General features: G+C 38.5%; 3 protein-coding genes across 3 annotated transcripts in view; 1 reads left to right on the plus strand and 2 right to left on the minus strand.

Annotated features, from left to right (window-relative positions):
- LOC137292233 (anaphase-promoting complex subunit 13-like) overlaps positions 1-14465 on the minus strand; it is a 384028-nt gene that overhangs the window by 187348 nt on the left and 182215 nt on the right. The window lies entirely within an intron of this gene.
- The window catches only part of LOC137292176 (splicing factor U2AF 35 kDa subunit-like), a 285875-nt gene that overhangs the window by 16384 nt on the left and 255026 nt on the right, over positions 1-14465 (minus strand). The window lies entirely within an intron of this gene.
- LOC137292153 (uncharacterized) lies at positions 3387-13393 on the plus strand. Its single transcript, XM_067823701.1, has 9 exons — positions 3387-3401; positions 3830-3875; positions 4097-4245; positions 5827-5993; positions 7790-7929; positions 8627-8741; positions 9677-9872; positions 11226-11376; positions 12195-13393. The coding sequence occupies exons 3-9, from the start codon at positions 4243-4245 to the stop codon at positions 12251-12253; spliced, it is 831 nt and encodes a 276-aa protein (XP_067679802.1). The 5' UTR covers positions 3387-3401; positions 3830-3875; positions 4097-4242; the 3' UTR covers positions 12254-13393.

A 14465-nucleotide genomic window follows, 5' to 3' on the forward strand; every position in this document is an offset into this window, starting at 1 on the left:
CAGTTGATACTGTATGTAAATGACCGCTCTTATGACAATGATAATTTTCCTGTAAGTTCATTATGTCCTTGTAGCCTACAAATAACGAAACGTTCATGGTCTTTGATGCTGTTAAAGAACAAGTCTTTATCACGCCCAGAGAAGTGGTGGCAGTGTACACCGTTTTTGTAGTGTTTCTTTGTGCTTCTGTTTCCATATAGCATTACAGCTATAAAAGAACACTACTAAAAGTGCAATAGTACTGAAATCTGTCTGACAAATTGAAAACCTCTCACACTGCAAACGTTTTGTTTCAGCCGACCACTACAAAAGTGAGTATATTCTATTATCAAACCAATCCCCATGTGTACTTAACTTTCCACCTGTTAATATGGTACAGGTTTTCTTTTAGGTGTCAGCGTGTAAACTGTTTTCGTTTAGGTGTAAAGATGTAAATTGTCACTTGATACTGTATGTAAATGGCCGCTCTTATGACAATGATAATTTTCCTGTAAGTTCATTATGTCCTTGTAGCCTACAAATAACGAAACGTTCATGGTCTTTGATGCTGTTAAGGAACAAGTCTTTATCTCGCCCAGAGAAGTGGTGGCAGTGTACACCGTTTTTGTAGTGTTTCTTTGTGCTTTTGTTTCCATATAGCATTACAGCTATAAAAGAATACTACTAAAAGTGCAATAGTACTGAAATCTGTCTGACAAATTGAAAACCTCTCACACTGCAAACGTTTTGTTTCAGCCGACCACTACAAAAGTGAGTATATTCTATTATCAAACCAATCCCCATGTGTACTTAATTTAACCCCTTATAATATGGTATAAGTTTTCTTTTAGGTGAAAGGGTGTAAATTGTCAGTTGATACTGTATGTAAATGACCGCTCTTATGACAATGATAATTTTCCTGTAAGTTCATTATGTCCTTGTAGCCTACAAATAACGAAACGTTCATAGTCTTTGATGCTGTTAAAGAACAAGTCTTTATCACGCCCAGAGAAGTGGTGGCAGTGTACACCGTTTTTGTAGTGTTTCTTTGTGCTTTTGTTTCCATATAGCATTACAGCTATAAAAGAACACTACTAAAAGTGCAATAGTACTGAAATCTGTCTGACAAATTGAAAACCTCTCACACTGCAAACGTTTTGTTTCAGCCGACCACTACAAAAGTGAGTAGATTCTATTATCAAACCAATCCCCATGTGTACTTAATTTAACCCCTTATAATATGGTATAAGTTTTCTTTTAGGTGAAAGGGTGTAAGTTGTCATTTGATACTGTATGTAAATGACCGCTCTTATGACAATGACAATTTTCCTGTAAGTTCATTATGTCCTTGTAGCCTACAAATAACGAAACGTTCATAGTCTTTGATGCTGTTAAAGAACAAGTCTTTATCACGCCCAGAGAAGTGGTGGCAGTGTACACCGTTTTTGTAGTGTTTCTTTGTGCTTTTGTTTCCATATAGCATTACAGCTATAAAAGAATACTACTAAAAGTGCAATAGTACTGAAATCTGTCTGACAAATTGAAAACCTCTCACACTGCAAACGTTTTGTTTTAACCGACCACTACAAAAGTGAGTAGATTCTATTATCAAACCAATCCCCATGTGTACTTAATTTAACCCCTTATAATATGGTATAAGTTTTCTTTTAGGTGAAAGGGTGTAAATTGTCAGTTGATACTGTATGTAAATGACCGCTCTTATGACAATGAAATTTTTCCTGTAAGTTCATTATGTCCTTGTAGCCTACAAATAACGAAACGTTCATGGTCTTTGATGCTGTTAAAGAAAAAGTCTTTATCTCGCCCAGAGAAGTGGTGGCAGTGTACACCGTTTTTGTAGTGTTTCTTTGTGCTTTTGTTTCCATATAGCATTACAGCTATAAAAGAACACTACTAAAAGTGCAATAGTACTGAAATCTGTCTGATAAATTGAAAACCTCTCACACTGCAAACGTTTTCTTTCAGCCGACCACTACAAAAGTGAGTATGTTCTATTATCAAACCAATCCCCATGTGTACTTAACTTTCCACCTGTTAATATGGTACAGGTTTTCTTTTAGGTGTCAGCGTGTAAACTGTTTTCGTTTAGGTGTAAAGATGTAAATTGTCACTTGATACTGTATGTAAATGGCCGCTCTTATGACAATGATAATTTTCCTGTAAGTTCATTATGTCCTTGTAGCCTACAAATAACGAAACGTTCATGGTCTTTGATGCTGTTAAAGAACAAGTCTTTATCTCGTCCAGAGAAGTGGTGGCAGTGTACACCGTTTTTGTAGTGTTTCTTTGTGCTTTTGTTTCCATATAGCATTACAGCTATAAAAGAATACTACTAAAAGTGCAATAGTACTGAAATCTGTCTGACAAATTGAAAACCTCTCACACTGCAAACGTTTTGTTTCAGCCGACCACTACAAAAGTGAGTATATTCTATTATCAAACCAATCCCCATGTGTACTTAATTTAACCCCTTATAATATGGTATAAGTTTTCTTTTAGGTGAAAGGGTGTAAATTGTCAGTTGATACTGTATGTAAATGACCGCTCTTATGACAATGATAATTTTCCTGTAAGTTCATTATGTCCTTGTAACCTACAAATAACGAAACGTTCATAGTCTTTGATGCTGTTAAAGAACAAGTCTTTATCACGCCCAGAGAAGTGGTGGCAGTGTACACCGTTTTTGTAGTGTTTCTTTGTGCTTTTGTTTCCATATAGCATTACAGCTATAAAAGAATACTACTAAAAGTGCAATAGTACTGAAATCTGTCTGACAAATTGAAAACCTCTCACACTGCAAACGTTTTGTTTTAACCGACCACTACAAAAGTGAGTAGATTCTATTATCAAACCAATCCCCATGTGTACTTAATTTAACCCCTTATAATATGGTATAAGTTTTCTTTTAGGTGAAAGGGTGTAAATTGTCAGTTGATACTGTATGTAAATGACCGCTCTTATGACAATGACAATTTTCCTGTAAGTTCATTATGTCCTTGTAGCCTACAAATAACGAAACGTTCATGGTCTTTGATGCTGTTAAAGAACAAGTCTTTAGTTCTAAGAACTGACTGACAAATTGAAAACCTCCAATATTGAAACAATTTTTAAGGGGAGAACATTCAAGCTGTGAGAACATTACATTATCAACCCAATCTTGATACGGCTTTCATTTACCCCATATAATATGGTATAAGTTTTCACTAGGGTCTCAGTAGGTAATAGGTAATCGATACACAGTGTTTTGTAGCGTTTCTTTCTGCGTTTGATTCCATGTAACACTACAGTTTGTTATAAAAGAATCGTTTAATAATGTTTCTGTTCTGAAGTCAGTCTGACAAATTGAAAACCTCTCATATTCCAAACTTTTTTTATTTCAGACTACGACTCCAATTCCAACTGTGAGCACATTATATTATCAACCCGATCCCGATATGCATTTCATCTACCCCCTCTAAGATTGTACATGTTTTCGTTTAGGTGTATAGGTGTAAATTGTCAGTTGATACTGTATGTAAATGACCGCTCTTGTGACAATGATTATTTTGTGGTAAGTTCATTGTGTACTTTTAGCCTAAGAATAATAAACCGCTCATGGTCTTAGACAATGCTGTAGAATGTAAGTCTTCGTGTAGACCAGAGAGGTCATGGTAATCGGTAGAGAGTTTTGTTATTTTGTGGTTAATTATTCAGGGATTGTGGAGGCTATGCATAGAGTCGCTGTTGTAGATGTAGCAATGATAATGTTTATGTGGTAAGTAGATGTGGAAAATATGTAACTTCCCTACCCTTCTCACGGAATAATGTTGCATTCTGTTGTGTTTGACAGCATCTTCGGGTATCAAACCTGCCTTCGGCTCACCCCTTCAAGATCAGTACGTATGTTTCAGCTTGTGAGACTCCACCCACTAAATAACCAAAGAACTACGGATCGAGAGCTTATTCCAACAAGCGATTATTTTCATTTTGCTTCTGCAAACTACTTACGTATTTACAATTTGGGATAGCAAACTGAGTTCAGTCTATTTAACATGTAGTCACGTCACGTTCATGGAAATGAAAACGTCAATGAATATAATGTTGTTTTTTGTTCCAGCTTGCTACAATGACAGCTCGGTCGACATACATAAAAACTCTTCATACAACCTCGATCTTTTTGTCGCTGGCAATATTCCATCATGCCCCAATCGTACACAACACTTCACGATTGACAATAACGATGTGAACCTTCCCTCTTCATGTATGGTACGTGACATTTGCCTGCGCATAAGTAGTTATTCCCTCTTTCAAATTCCAGTGGTCTGTGGTTCTAAAATCGGAGTAGTAATGGCAATAGGGGCTGCGTTTCTTCAATATACTGCACATTCTTCATTGATGCTTTGAAAATTATTTCATATATTGTAAGTGAAAGTGTATTTTCTGAATCCAACGTGATTTTGCACAAAACAAATTCTCGGCGCTCCTATTTAGTTTTATAACACTTACAGTTGCCCTGTCATTTTAGGCAAGGCAGTTCACTGTGCAGAGTTGCATCTCTTATTAGCACCAGAAAACGTTGATCAAAGGTTTCAATCCCAGCATCATACTCACCAAACTCAGGCCTCATCAGCATAAACATCAGGCGAAGTCAGTGTAGCTTTTCCTCCGAGATAGTTAGGGACTGCGCTTCACATGCCCTTCAGTGGTGATTATCCACTGAGGTGAGAGAGATGCAATTTTCCGGCAGGTAACACAGACATATTTTATCAGACCGAACATTCCCTGTGCCTTTGGCAATATGCAGAGCAGTGTCGTAGTATACCTTTCGGTAGTCAGCTCGATGTAATGTGTAAATATTTCACTGTGTATCTTCACCTCTTGCACAGGAATAGTACATGTGCAACACGCTACAGTATCTCATGTGTGCGATATATATGTTACATTCAGTCTGTATAATCAGTAATGAATCAGTCCTTTCGTGAAGTGCCTGTGAACACTAGACAATACGTGTAGTGACAGAATATTTCAGTTATTACACAAAATGACAACAAATCATGGTCACTCATCACATGAAATGACTAAAGTGCTGTCAGGATCACAAAGGTTGAATGTTAATCATTTGTCGACGCTATAACAGAACTGTTCTACAAATCGTACATCTAGGTAAAATAGAATTGAAGTAGAATATACCGTGTGAACGCATTCAGTCCTAACGTGGAATTCAAAGTCAATCATGCATAAAACAATATATAGTTGAGTATCTCATCTCAAAATGTATATCATATATCACAGAAACCATTCAGTTGAACTGTCAAATCACTTATCAAACTCTGACTAGCTTATCTCACAGGTTACCTGCTTTTGCACAGCTGGCTGCTGTGACAACGACTTCATCTAAACACTTGCATCCACTGGTCCCACATCTCTCTTCGGACCTGCACAACTGCATCGGACATATCCCTGTCCACCACACCACAACATTATACACACAGCAAAGTAAATATACATTGTGTAAATATAACACGTCAACACAAGGTTATTCATGGAAAGATAATCTAGACTGAAACAACTGTGTGAATGAAAATATATCTCTCCATTTGCTGAAATGGTTTCAAATGAACCAAAGCGTCATATGGCGGTTCAAAAGTGTTAGTGACCATAGCTTCACGCCGTTTTTGGCAATATTCGTCAATATTACGACAGGGGACACCAGAAATTGGTTTCACACATTGTACCCTTATGGGGAATTGAACCCGGGTCTTTTGTGTGATGAGCGAACCACTAAAAGCTGCCTAAAACATCTAAATCCCAAATCAGACATGAAACAGATAGTGTGTATCGTTACAGGACATAGCGGAAGCGGCATTTCTCATTGAAGTGCAAGACAGACCGGTTTCCACAAAACCTACCAAACCATATGTGGTGGGAGGAAGCAGTTCCATTGTCTACAGACTGACCTGCATTCCCAACACAGATGGAGATCCGGTCAGTGTGTCAATTGTGCCTCCAGTGAGGTGAGTTCTTGAGATGGCGAAGGATACCGATTGTACATTCTTGTGTTTTATACGCCTTGGTCAAATGTCAACAGCACATATTAACATTCCACGAAGCAACTTCCCGATCATATGAAACGCCTATCTGCACACAAATTTCCTAAAGTTGAAATATTAAGTAATAAATTAATTGCCAGGTAAGGTGAGGAGTGGTGAGATTTAGATTGTGTTCATTTCGTTCTGTGGCGACAATGAAATTCCTAACCATGATAATCCAGGTACAAATATTAACATAACAGTAGTAAACTTACATGTCAAAGTTCACGCTTGGTTTCATCCGGACTGCATACTGAACAAAGTCCCCAAAATATGATGACAATATCTTCTACAGTAACTTTATGTTCCATCAGCAACACAGAACATAGTCACATTAATAATATGTACCAAAATGATATTTTAAGTCATCAAAGTTTACAAGCCTACAACGCCCCTTCTTCGGCGCCATGAAATTCTCCACACTAGCAGTGGAAACACAAATCCTAACCTGTGCCTTACCTGGTTGGCAGCCATCAAACGCCTTCGGCCAGGGTGACGTCATGCGCCGTACTGGTGAAGCGGTTTGTTATTTGCATTCAGTGGTACAATGGTTTAGTTTTTGTAAACTAAAGCCAATATTTCTTATTTCTATAAACCGAAAAACAGTGCCGAAAACCACACACTTTAAATAGGACCACGACGGCTTCCTTTACTAAATGGGAGCAGGTGGAAGAACTTTCAGCTGTTTCTTTTTCGTTTGAAAGGAATATTGAATGAATGAAATCATTGACGACATGTCGACCTGTTGTTGGTACGGTGTCATCCATCAGACTAAGAACTGGCGGTTTACACTGGATTTCCGCTCTCTCGGTCAGTATGAGATGAAAGGATTTCAAAGCTGAACATTTTTGTAAACAATATGGTTTGCAATCATTTGTAAACGTCCGAGTGGACAGACAGTCGCAGTGTTTATGTTAATAACAGAATGGAGGCTAAATATGCGGGGAAGCTGCAGTATTGTAGTTCAGGTCCATGAAGCCTACAATCCCGGGTATGGTCCTGACAAACCGAGAGACATAATCAGGCGAACCGGTTTTCGAACCCACAATCATGCAACTCTGTATGGCGAATTGTGACACCTTTCACGACTGTACCACAGTGACCCCCCTGGTAACTAAGCAACAGAGTGTGGACTGAGTCGTACCAGTGATACAATGGAAGCCGGACGTGATGCTGACAAATCCAGAAATATCAGAACTTCAGTCCCTCTCCAACCAAAGGGGCATAACATGGTAACAGACAAGTTGAACTTTATTTCAGGGGCCTCTTGCATGATGAATAAAAACTGGCTGCAATAATTCTAAAATATTTGCTGTTTTCTGTAACTTATAACTCTCTGTTTCGGTCTTTCATTCCAGTCCTTTGATGGTTTTGTTATGAATCACACGCTTCTGTGGGAATAGTACACGTGACTTACATCTTCTTTAATCTGAATGAGGGCGAAGTCAAATGCTTTACTTGTCAGACATTTCAACGGACTTAGTTACTTTTTACGGCGCTTTTTAGCAATATTTCAGCAATATCATGGCAGGGACACCAGGAATGGGCCTCACACACTGTACCCATGCGAGCATTCGAACCCAGTCCTTCGACGTGACGAGCCAACGCTTTAACCACAATACTACCCCACCGGCCACAGACATTTTAAATGATATTATGGATATTTTCATTGCATTAGAAATATTCTATTTCCTTTACTCCTGTGCATTCTCTCATTTCAGTGTCAAGGCAACTGCCTCACAACTCGTGCTACCCAACCTGAAGATAGGCGTCTTCAAAGTATCATCGCCACTTACCAGTACACCGCTAACGGCGTTGACTTTGGGCAGGGAAGAAAAACTTGTTATTTACAATGACCGACGTAAGTCAAACGAGCTGGTGGGTCATACGTACACTAAGGTAGCAATCCATACGTAGTTCCTTGTTTGATGGGCATTCTAGAAGTTGGTTAAAAATGAAACATACAGCTTTATGGATTACAACGTATTGTTAATAAACAAATCTCTAATAAGTCGTTTGTGGCGGTAACAGCAACAACAACAGCAAACTGTCACTTTTAGATAGCAGGGCTGCAACTGAACTGGTACACTATATCGAATTCTTAATAAACAAGAAGTTGTAATCCATAACGCTGTATGTTTCATTTTCATACGCAGTTCATGTAACTCCAGATGCTTCACATCTTCATTGAAAAACAGCAGTCATGGTCAAGTCTAATTTTAAAGTAGTAACAGTATGTGCCATTAATATATGCAGAAATATCTAATAAATCTGGATAAAATAGGTGAAGAAAGAAGAACCATTCTGTATTTGACTTTAATCAGAACTCTAGATGAGTTCTAATCCGGATACGAAAGCAACAGGATTTCAATAATAGCTGTTGGAAGCAGTCGTCAGTTTCTACATTAGTTTGTAGAAGATAACACCTGATATTTCACCTCCTTGATGTGTTGATGCATTGTTGAGGTCAGATAAGATGTGTTAAACATTGTTTGAAAGTAAGTTGTACACGAGTTATAATTGTACAAGTAATACATGTATTATGTTTTGTTGTACAGGTGGTGGCAAGATGCCCTACATGCTGATCCCATCACGATGTGACGCTTACCCCGATATCGTACAGAAAACGAAACCAACGCTTACATTGCTGGATGATAACATCAAATCGAATACGTACATACACAATTACAGTCTTTAATAATTCGTTTGCAACATTATGCCGGCTTCTCAATATGACTACAGCAACCCATCTTGTCATAAGAACCGACTACGTAATCGGGTGGTCACACTGGCTGACTTGGTTGATCCTTGACATCGTATCTCAGTTGCGCATTGATGCTAGTGGTGTCTAACACTGAATACTCTGGTATTTAGAGACCGTGACTGTGAGGTACACTCTTGGAAACAAAGGAAATAGCTTACATTGTTGGATAACAACCATCCTAATTGTGCAGGCCTGTGCTCATGATGACTCCGACCTTATTGTGTCGTCCAGTTAAGAATACACTACAATGATATAGGTGGAACACTGAATGTGGCGGTAACCAGCAGCAAACTGTCACTTTTCCATGAACTGGTGTATTATATCTAATTCTTAACTAAAATTAAGACAGTTTATTTGAAGTCCCGATAGACTATAAAATCACATTAAAGTCATCTCAATGATTCAAACTATAACTAGTGATTAAAAAAAGAACACGTTTTTATTTCCTTATTTTCATATATAATTGCCTTGCAGAAATGAGATTAGATTTGTGAGTCAGTGAGTTTAATATTATGTATCATTCAGCAATATGATATCTGAATTTGTAATCAAATGATTGGCATAGAGTGAGTGAGTGAGTTTGGTTTTACACCGCTTTTAGCAATATTCCAGCGATATCAGGGCGGGGGACACCAGAAAATGGGCCTCACACATTGTACCCATGAACAGAATCGAACCCGGGTCTTCGGCGTGACGGGCGAATGCTTTAACCACTAGGCTACCCCACCGCCCCGATTGGCATACATAGTGATAGTGAATTAACATTATACGTGTGCTATGTTCCTGAGAACGTCTCCGATTACGATCCTCTGATTGAGAAACCAAACATATGTATTCATTACAGTTGTAAATATGAAGACAAACTGCTCAGCAAATTCACCGTCGAAAATACCACCAACTGCGATATGGCCTATGCCACCCTATACCCGTTCACGTTTGAAGGCTACCCTGACACACCCGTGGTAGTGGAGTGTACTGTGTACATCTGCCCGAAGGATGATATAGTTGATGGTGTACGAATTGGCTACTGCGAGAAACAGGTAACTAATTCCTTATTATTCAGATGCGTATGTAGTTACACTGCAACAAAACTCACAGGTATCAAATGGATTAAAAAACGATAAGAGTGAGCGAGTGAGTTTAGTTTTACGCCGCACTCAGCAGTATTCTAGTTATATGGCGGTGGTCTGTCAATAATCGAGTCTGGACTAGACAATCCAGCGATGAACGACATGAACATTGATCTTCGCATTTGAGAACAGATGACATGTTACTCTCCCCAACAGAACTATTACTCGAGTATTCAGGGTATAATGACCCCGGGTACCCAGTGTTTAACGACCAGAGACTTGCAGCTGGTTCCAGAGTCTGACCCGGCTCCTACTGTCGTGCATCTCGTGCATACGGGCATCTGGTTAATGACGTATCTCGACGTTGATGTTTTAACCACTTGGCAGGCTCGATATGGTGCACCACCACTCTTGACAGCAACGATGTCTTGTACCAATGTGACACGATGACGTCAAGCATGCGCGTTCCATCTTTGTAGCCGATTACGTCTGTCCATTCACCCTAACAACTCTAAATTTTTGAAGCTCATCTCCAGTTTGAGATGCACTTTTCCCACTGTTTCTAACACTGTCGAAACTGTCGTGTGGGTCGACCAGATCGGCACATTTCATATTACACATAGATATCATATCATGACACATAACAGTCCATTTGTATAGCGCTAGTTTCAACATGAGGCGGTGGCAAAGGTAAATGAGATGAGGCAAATAAGAATTTTTAACAACTTATTGAAATATTTGTGGTCTGACTTCAGTTATGGATATATAAGTGTATTGTTGAGCATAGATCGATCGGATATTACGTCAACGCCCACTCAAAACATTATTTTCTGTGTGGAGAATGTTTAAAGAAAGTTTAAGGAGTTATGAGAACACAACAGAGACTAAAATCAAGACCTTAGTCTCATTTAAATCAATTTACACAGCTCGTATTATTTGCAGCCGTGCACGAGTGTCTGCGGGTACATTATTAATGAATTTCCTGATGTATGTTTCAAGAAAGATGTGCCTGTGTTGATATAATCAGTAGAATTTTACGTCCACTGACAATTGGACGCAATTCGTCATTGTTTGAGAGATGTAATTTATGACAGACTTACAAGAGTAGAGGATTCCATCACACGTGGCCAAGTAGAACGTGAACTAAGAAATATGCCGACCACAGACACAATGTCTACGTTTAGCAATACCAAATCACTGTGAGATATGATTGATCAGATAGAAATCAAAGGTTTTAGTTTGTATTTTGAAAGGTCAGAATAGCCAATGTCAGTATCGTTTTATCAGGCTAAAACGAATAATGTATTTTTGTATGATCTTAAGAATACCGGGACAAACAGATGTAGTCAAGTGAGCCCTACTTCTGGCTACTCAAAGAGGAGACGGAGGAGAGATGTTGGAGTCGGCGACAGTGGCGTGGGAAGGACGACCCTGAGAGCCACGTTCAGCGTTCAAGAGCCACTGATGGCTAGCGGTGTGTACGGAATATTTTGTTTCGTGTATACGCAAATCGAATTCCAGTAGATGAACTGGCTGAGGGAAGTTATCTCTCCAGTATTAACAATCGTTTCGTTACCTTACCTGACCTGTATAGAGTGATAATTAACTAAATAATTATTCCGAAGCTTAAATCGACAGATCCTCTTCAATATATTTGAGCTGCAGGAGTAAATGCCACATCGGATATTCAATCTGATCATTTATATCCTTTAGTGTTCTGATTTGATTTCAGTACTTATGTTGCCATTCTTCGGCCATTGTTGATAAAAATACACTGAAATGTGGTGCACGAGAGGCTAGTAAGAGGACTCAACATTCATTTCGGGAATCTTTGTGTGAAACCTGGAACATTGTTTGCCAAAATGTTGCCATTTGTGTCAAAATGCATACCTTGAACTATGTGTAGTTATGTAGAGTTCTATAATGTACTTTGTTTCTAACATTTAATCAGACATTTGACTTCAAAATGTATTCCTGCCATTATAAACACCCAAACAACCCCTGAGCGCCCTTCGCCTTTAGAAACCGAAAGAACAAGGAACCTGAGACTCCAAATGTTTTGCTACTAATGTTTACATCTACATTTCAATAAAAGAGTTTTGCTATTACACCCATGATACACATTTAATGTTGCTATCTTTCGTCGGTTTAGGCTGTTGATTACATATTAAGGTGAGCTACAATGTTGTGGCACTAGTCTGACAATTCACACGTGTATTAGTTCAATGTGACCTTTATATTTACTGATGCTTGTAGCCTTCGTGTAGATGAATCTGCAGTTTCTGTTCCCAGCTTCAAGGTGTTCTGCAGGGATCTGGGGACTGGTAGCGCTGGTGTACATCACCATGTGATACACAGGACACCGTGAACACATGTGGCAACAACACCCAGGCAGTTGACATATATACCCCAAACTAAAAGTTAAGCGCCAGTCTATTTCAAAACTAAGATGTGATGCTGTGGAAATTTTTGGAAAATAATTGGGATGCAGGAATCCATCTTTACAGAAAGTTATTTTAGTGACTGACTTCGGAATATCATAATGATTTGTATCGACAAATAATGGAAGTATTGTTAAAGATATGATGGTATCGCTATTTAAAGCAAAAATATCTATTCCTATTCTGCTTACACAACACTATTAAACAAGGGTTTTACTAGTCAAAGATGACAACCATTGACCATATAACATTCATTAATGATTTTCACTTTTCAAAAGAAGGCAACTTGTTTGAGGAAAACAACACACCTGTATTCAAAAAGCGCATCTTGTTTAAAGTAAAAGATAATATAAATAATGGTTAATGTTTAGACTGAAACGTACTAAACCAGTTACAATAGTATTTCAGATTTCCTATCAGACACCCTATGTTAACAAAATGTACTTTATTTTAAGTGTATACTAGTATACATTCTCAGTAATCAGCATCCAAATGTACAGTGTATCCTAACACATGGCGGTGATTTCCTGCATGTATACGATTAATATATAATATGTGTAGCTGTGAGCCTGTTTTATTATCACGATGTTTTGTATTAGAATAACATGCATGGAAATTTCGTATTTCTCGATGATAATAAAGTTATGAAGTATGTTTGCATGACCTTATGTAATAGAACAAATGTACGCTCACTGAATGGACGATTGAATCATTATATTTCTGCTACTTGCAATTGATACTTTTTGGCCGTAACAGCTGTTCCATTGACGATAGAAACGAATTAGTATATCCGAGCCTAATGTTTCATTATCACATATTTGTAGCATAATAATGCAAAATTATCAAAGATTTCCTACTGTAGACTTTGGAGATGTATTAAAAAACTATTTCTTTGTAATCTTTTGCACTGTTTGATTACAATGATTATGTTATCTCTTTAGCTTGATATCCTTTGAACATTGAGTCATTATACGCTTTGGTGCCTTGTAAACAATAGAAGGTGATTATTTTTAATTGGAATATCTTCAATAAACGGTATTTCTAACCCAATCAAGACCTCTTTTGTATTTAGTACAGTGCTCATCAGTCTCACACACTGTTGTCATGGTTTCTGTATTTTGGTCATACGCAATATCATTAGTTCTACTTATAAATGACCCGTGAAGGCCAGGGCTAGAATACTGCCCCCATGCTTGTTGAAAGGAATCGGATGGTCAGACTCGCTCAAGTTGTTGACACATGTCATCGGTTCCCAATTGAGCAGATTGATGGTCATGCTGTTGGTCACTGGATTGTCTGGTCCAGACTCGATTATGTAGAGATCACTGGTATATAACTGGAGTATTGCTGAGTGCGGCGTAACAATAAAACCACTCACTCACTCTCTACTGATACATGGGCTATCTATATGTATGGCGCTTCTCTGGCCAATTCTAACCCGGATCTTCACTCGTGTTGACATGATGTACACCGTAAATGTAGTGATTCGTTAACTGAATACACTGACTTTGTTTGGGCAGCTGTAACTGAATCAATCGTTGCAAAATCATGATATGGAAATGCATTATCTCGCAGATGAGATAAAAGGTCAGTCAGTGCTATGAATCTCCCTCCTCACACCAGCCTGTAGGCATTGGAGGGAGAGTCCTCAAAGACGCCAGAATTGGTAGTGCAGAATTAACTCCCCTTTGCGCGCCAGAAACCTGTGACTTGTGATCTTGCACTCCCCAATCAACACAGGTCTTAATGGCGTACAAATGGGCGTTATCATTAATAGCAGAATATCGATGTGAGGCAGGGCGAACAGTCCACACAGAATCCGACACCATTTTCAAGACCTTTCCATGTCATAAGGTAGCATTATCATGCATGATATAGAAATAACCATTTTACATACTTCGAATTTCAGTTTGGTAACAAAATATCACATAATCATATAAGATTAATGACATAATGTCTTTTCTTCATCGGACACCAGAATTGTAAGCATTGCCCAATATTGATGGAACCCAGCTTTTCAGTCGATGTATTCTCCCGTTTCATAAGATATACTACTTTATCTTACCTTCATATACAATACGTTAATGTCATTAACGCGCTTCCGTGTAACCCCTCCCAGGAG

The sequence above is a fragment of the Haliotis asinina genome, chromosome 1, assembly GCF_037392515.1.
Source record: "Haliotis asinina isolate JCU_RB_2024 chromosome 1, JCU_Hal_asi_v2, whole genome shotgun sequence".
NCBI lineage: Eukaryota > Metazoa > Mollusca > Gastropoda > Lepetellida > Haliotidae > Haliotis > Haliotis asinina.

What these genes read in the sequence shown, in the direction of transcription:
- LOC137292153 (XM_067823701.1), top strand. An exon ending in TCAATTGTGCCTCCAGTGAG is followed by an intron (nt 5,994 to 7,789) that starts GTGAGTTCTTGA and finishes CTCTCATTTCAG; the next exon opens with TGTCAAGGCAACTGCCTCAC. An exon ending in GATAACATCAAATCGAATAC is followed by an intron (nt 8,742 to 9,676) that starts GTACATACACAA and finishes TATTCATTACAG; the next exon opens with TTGTAAATATGAAGACAAAC.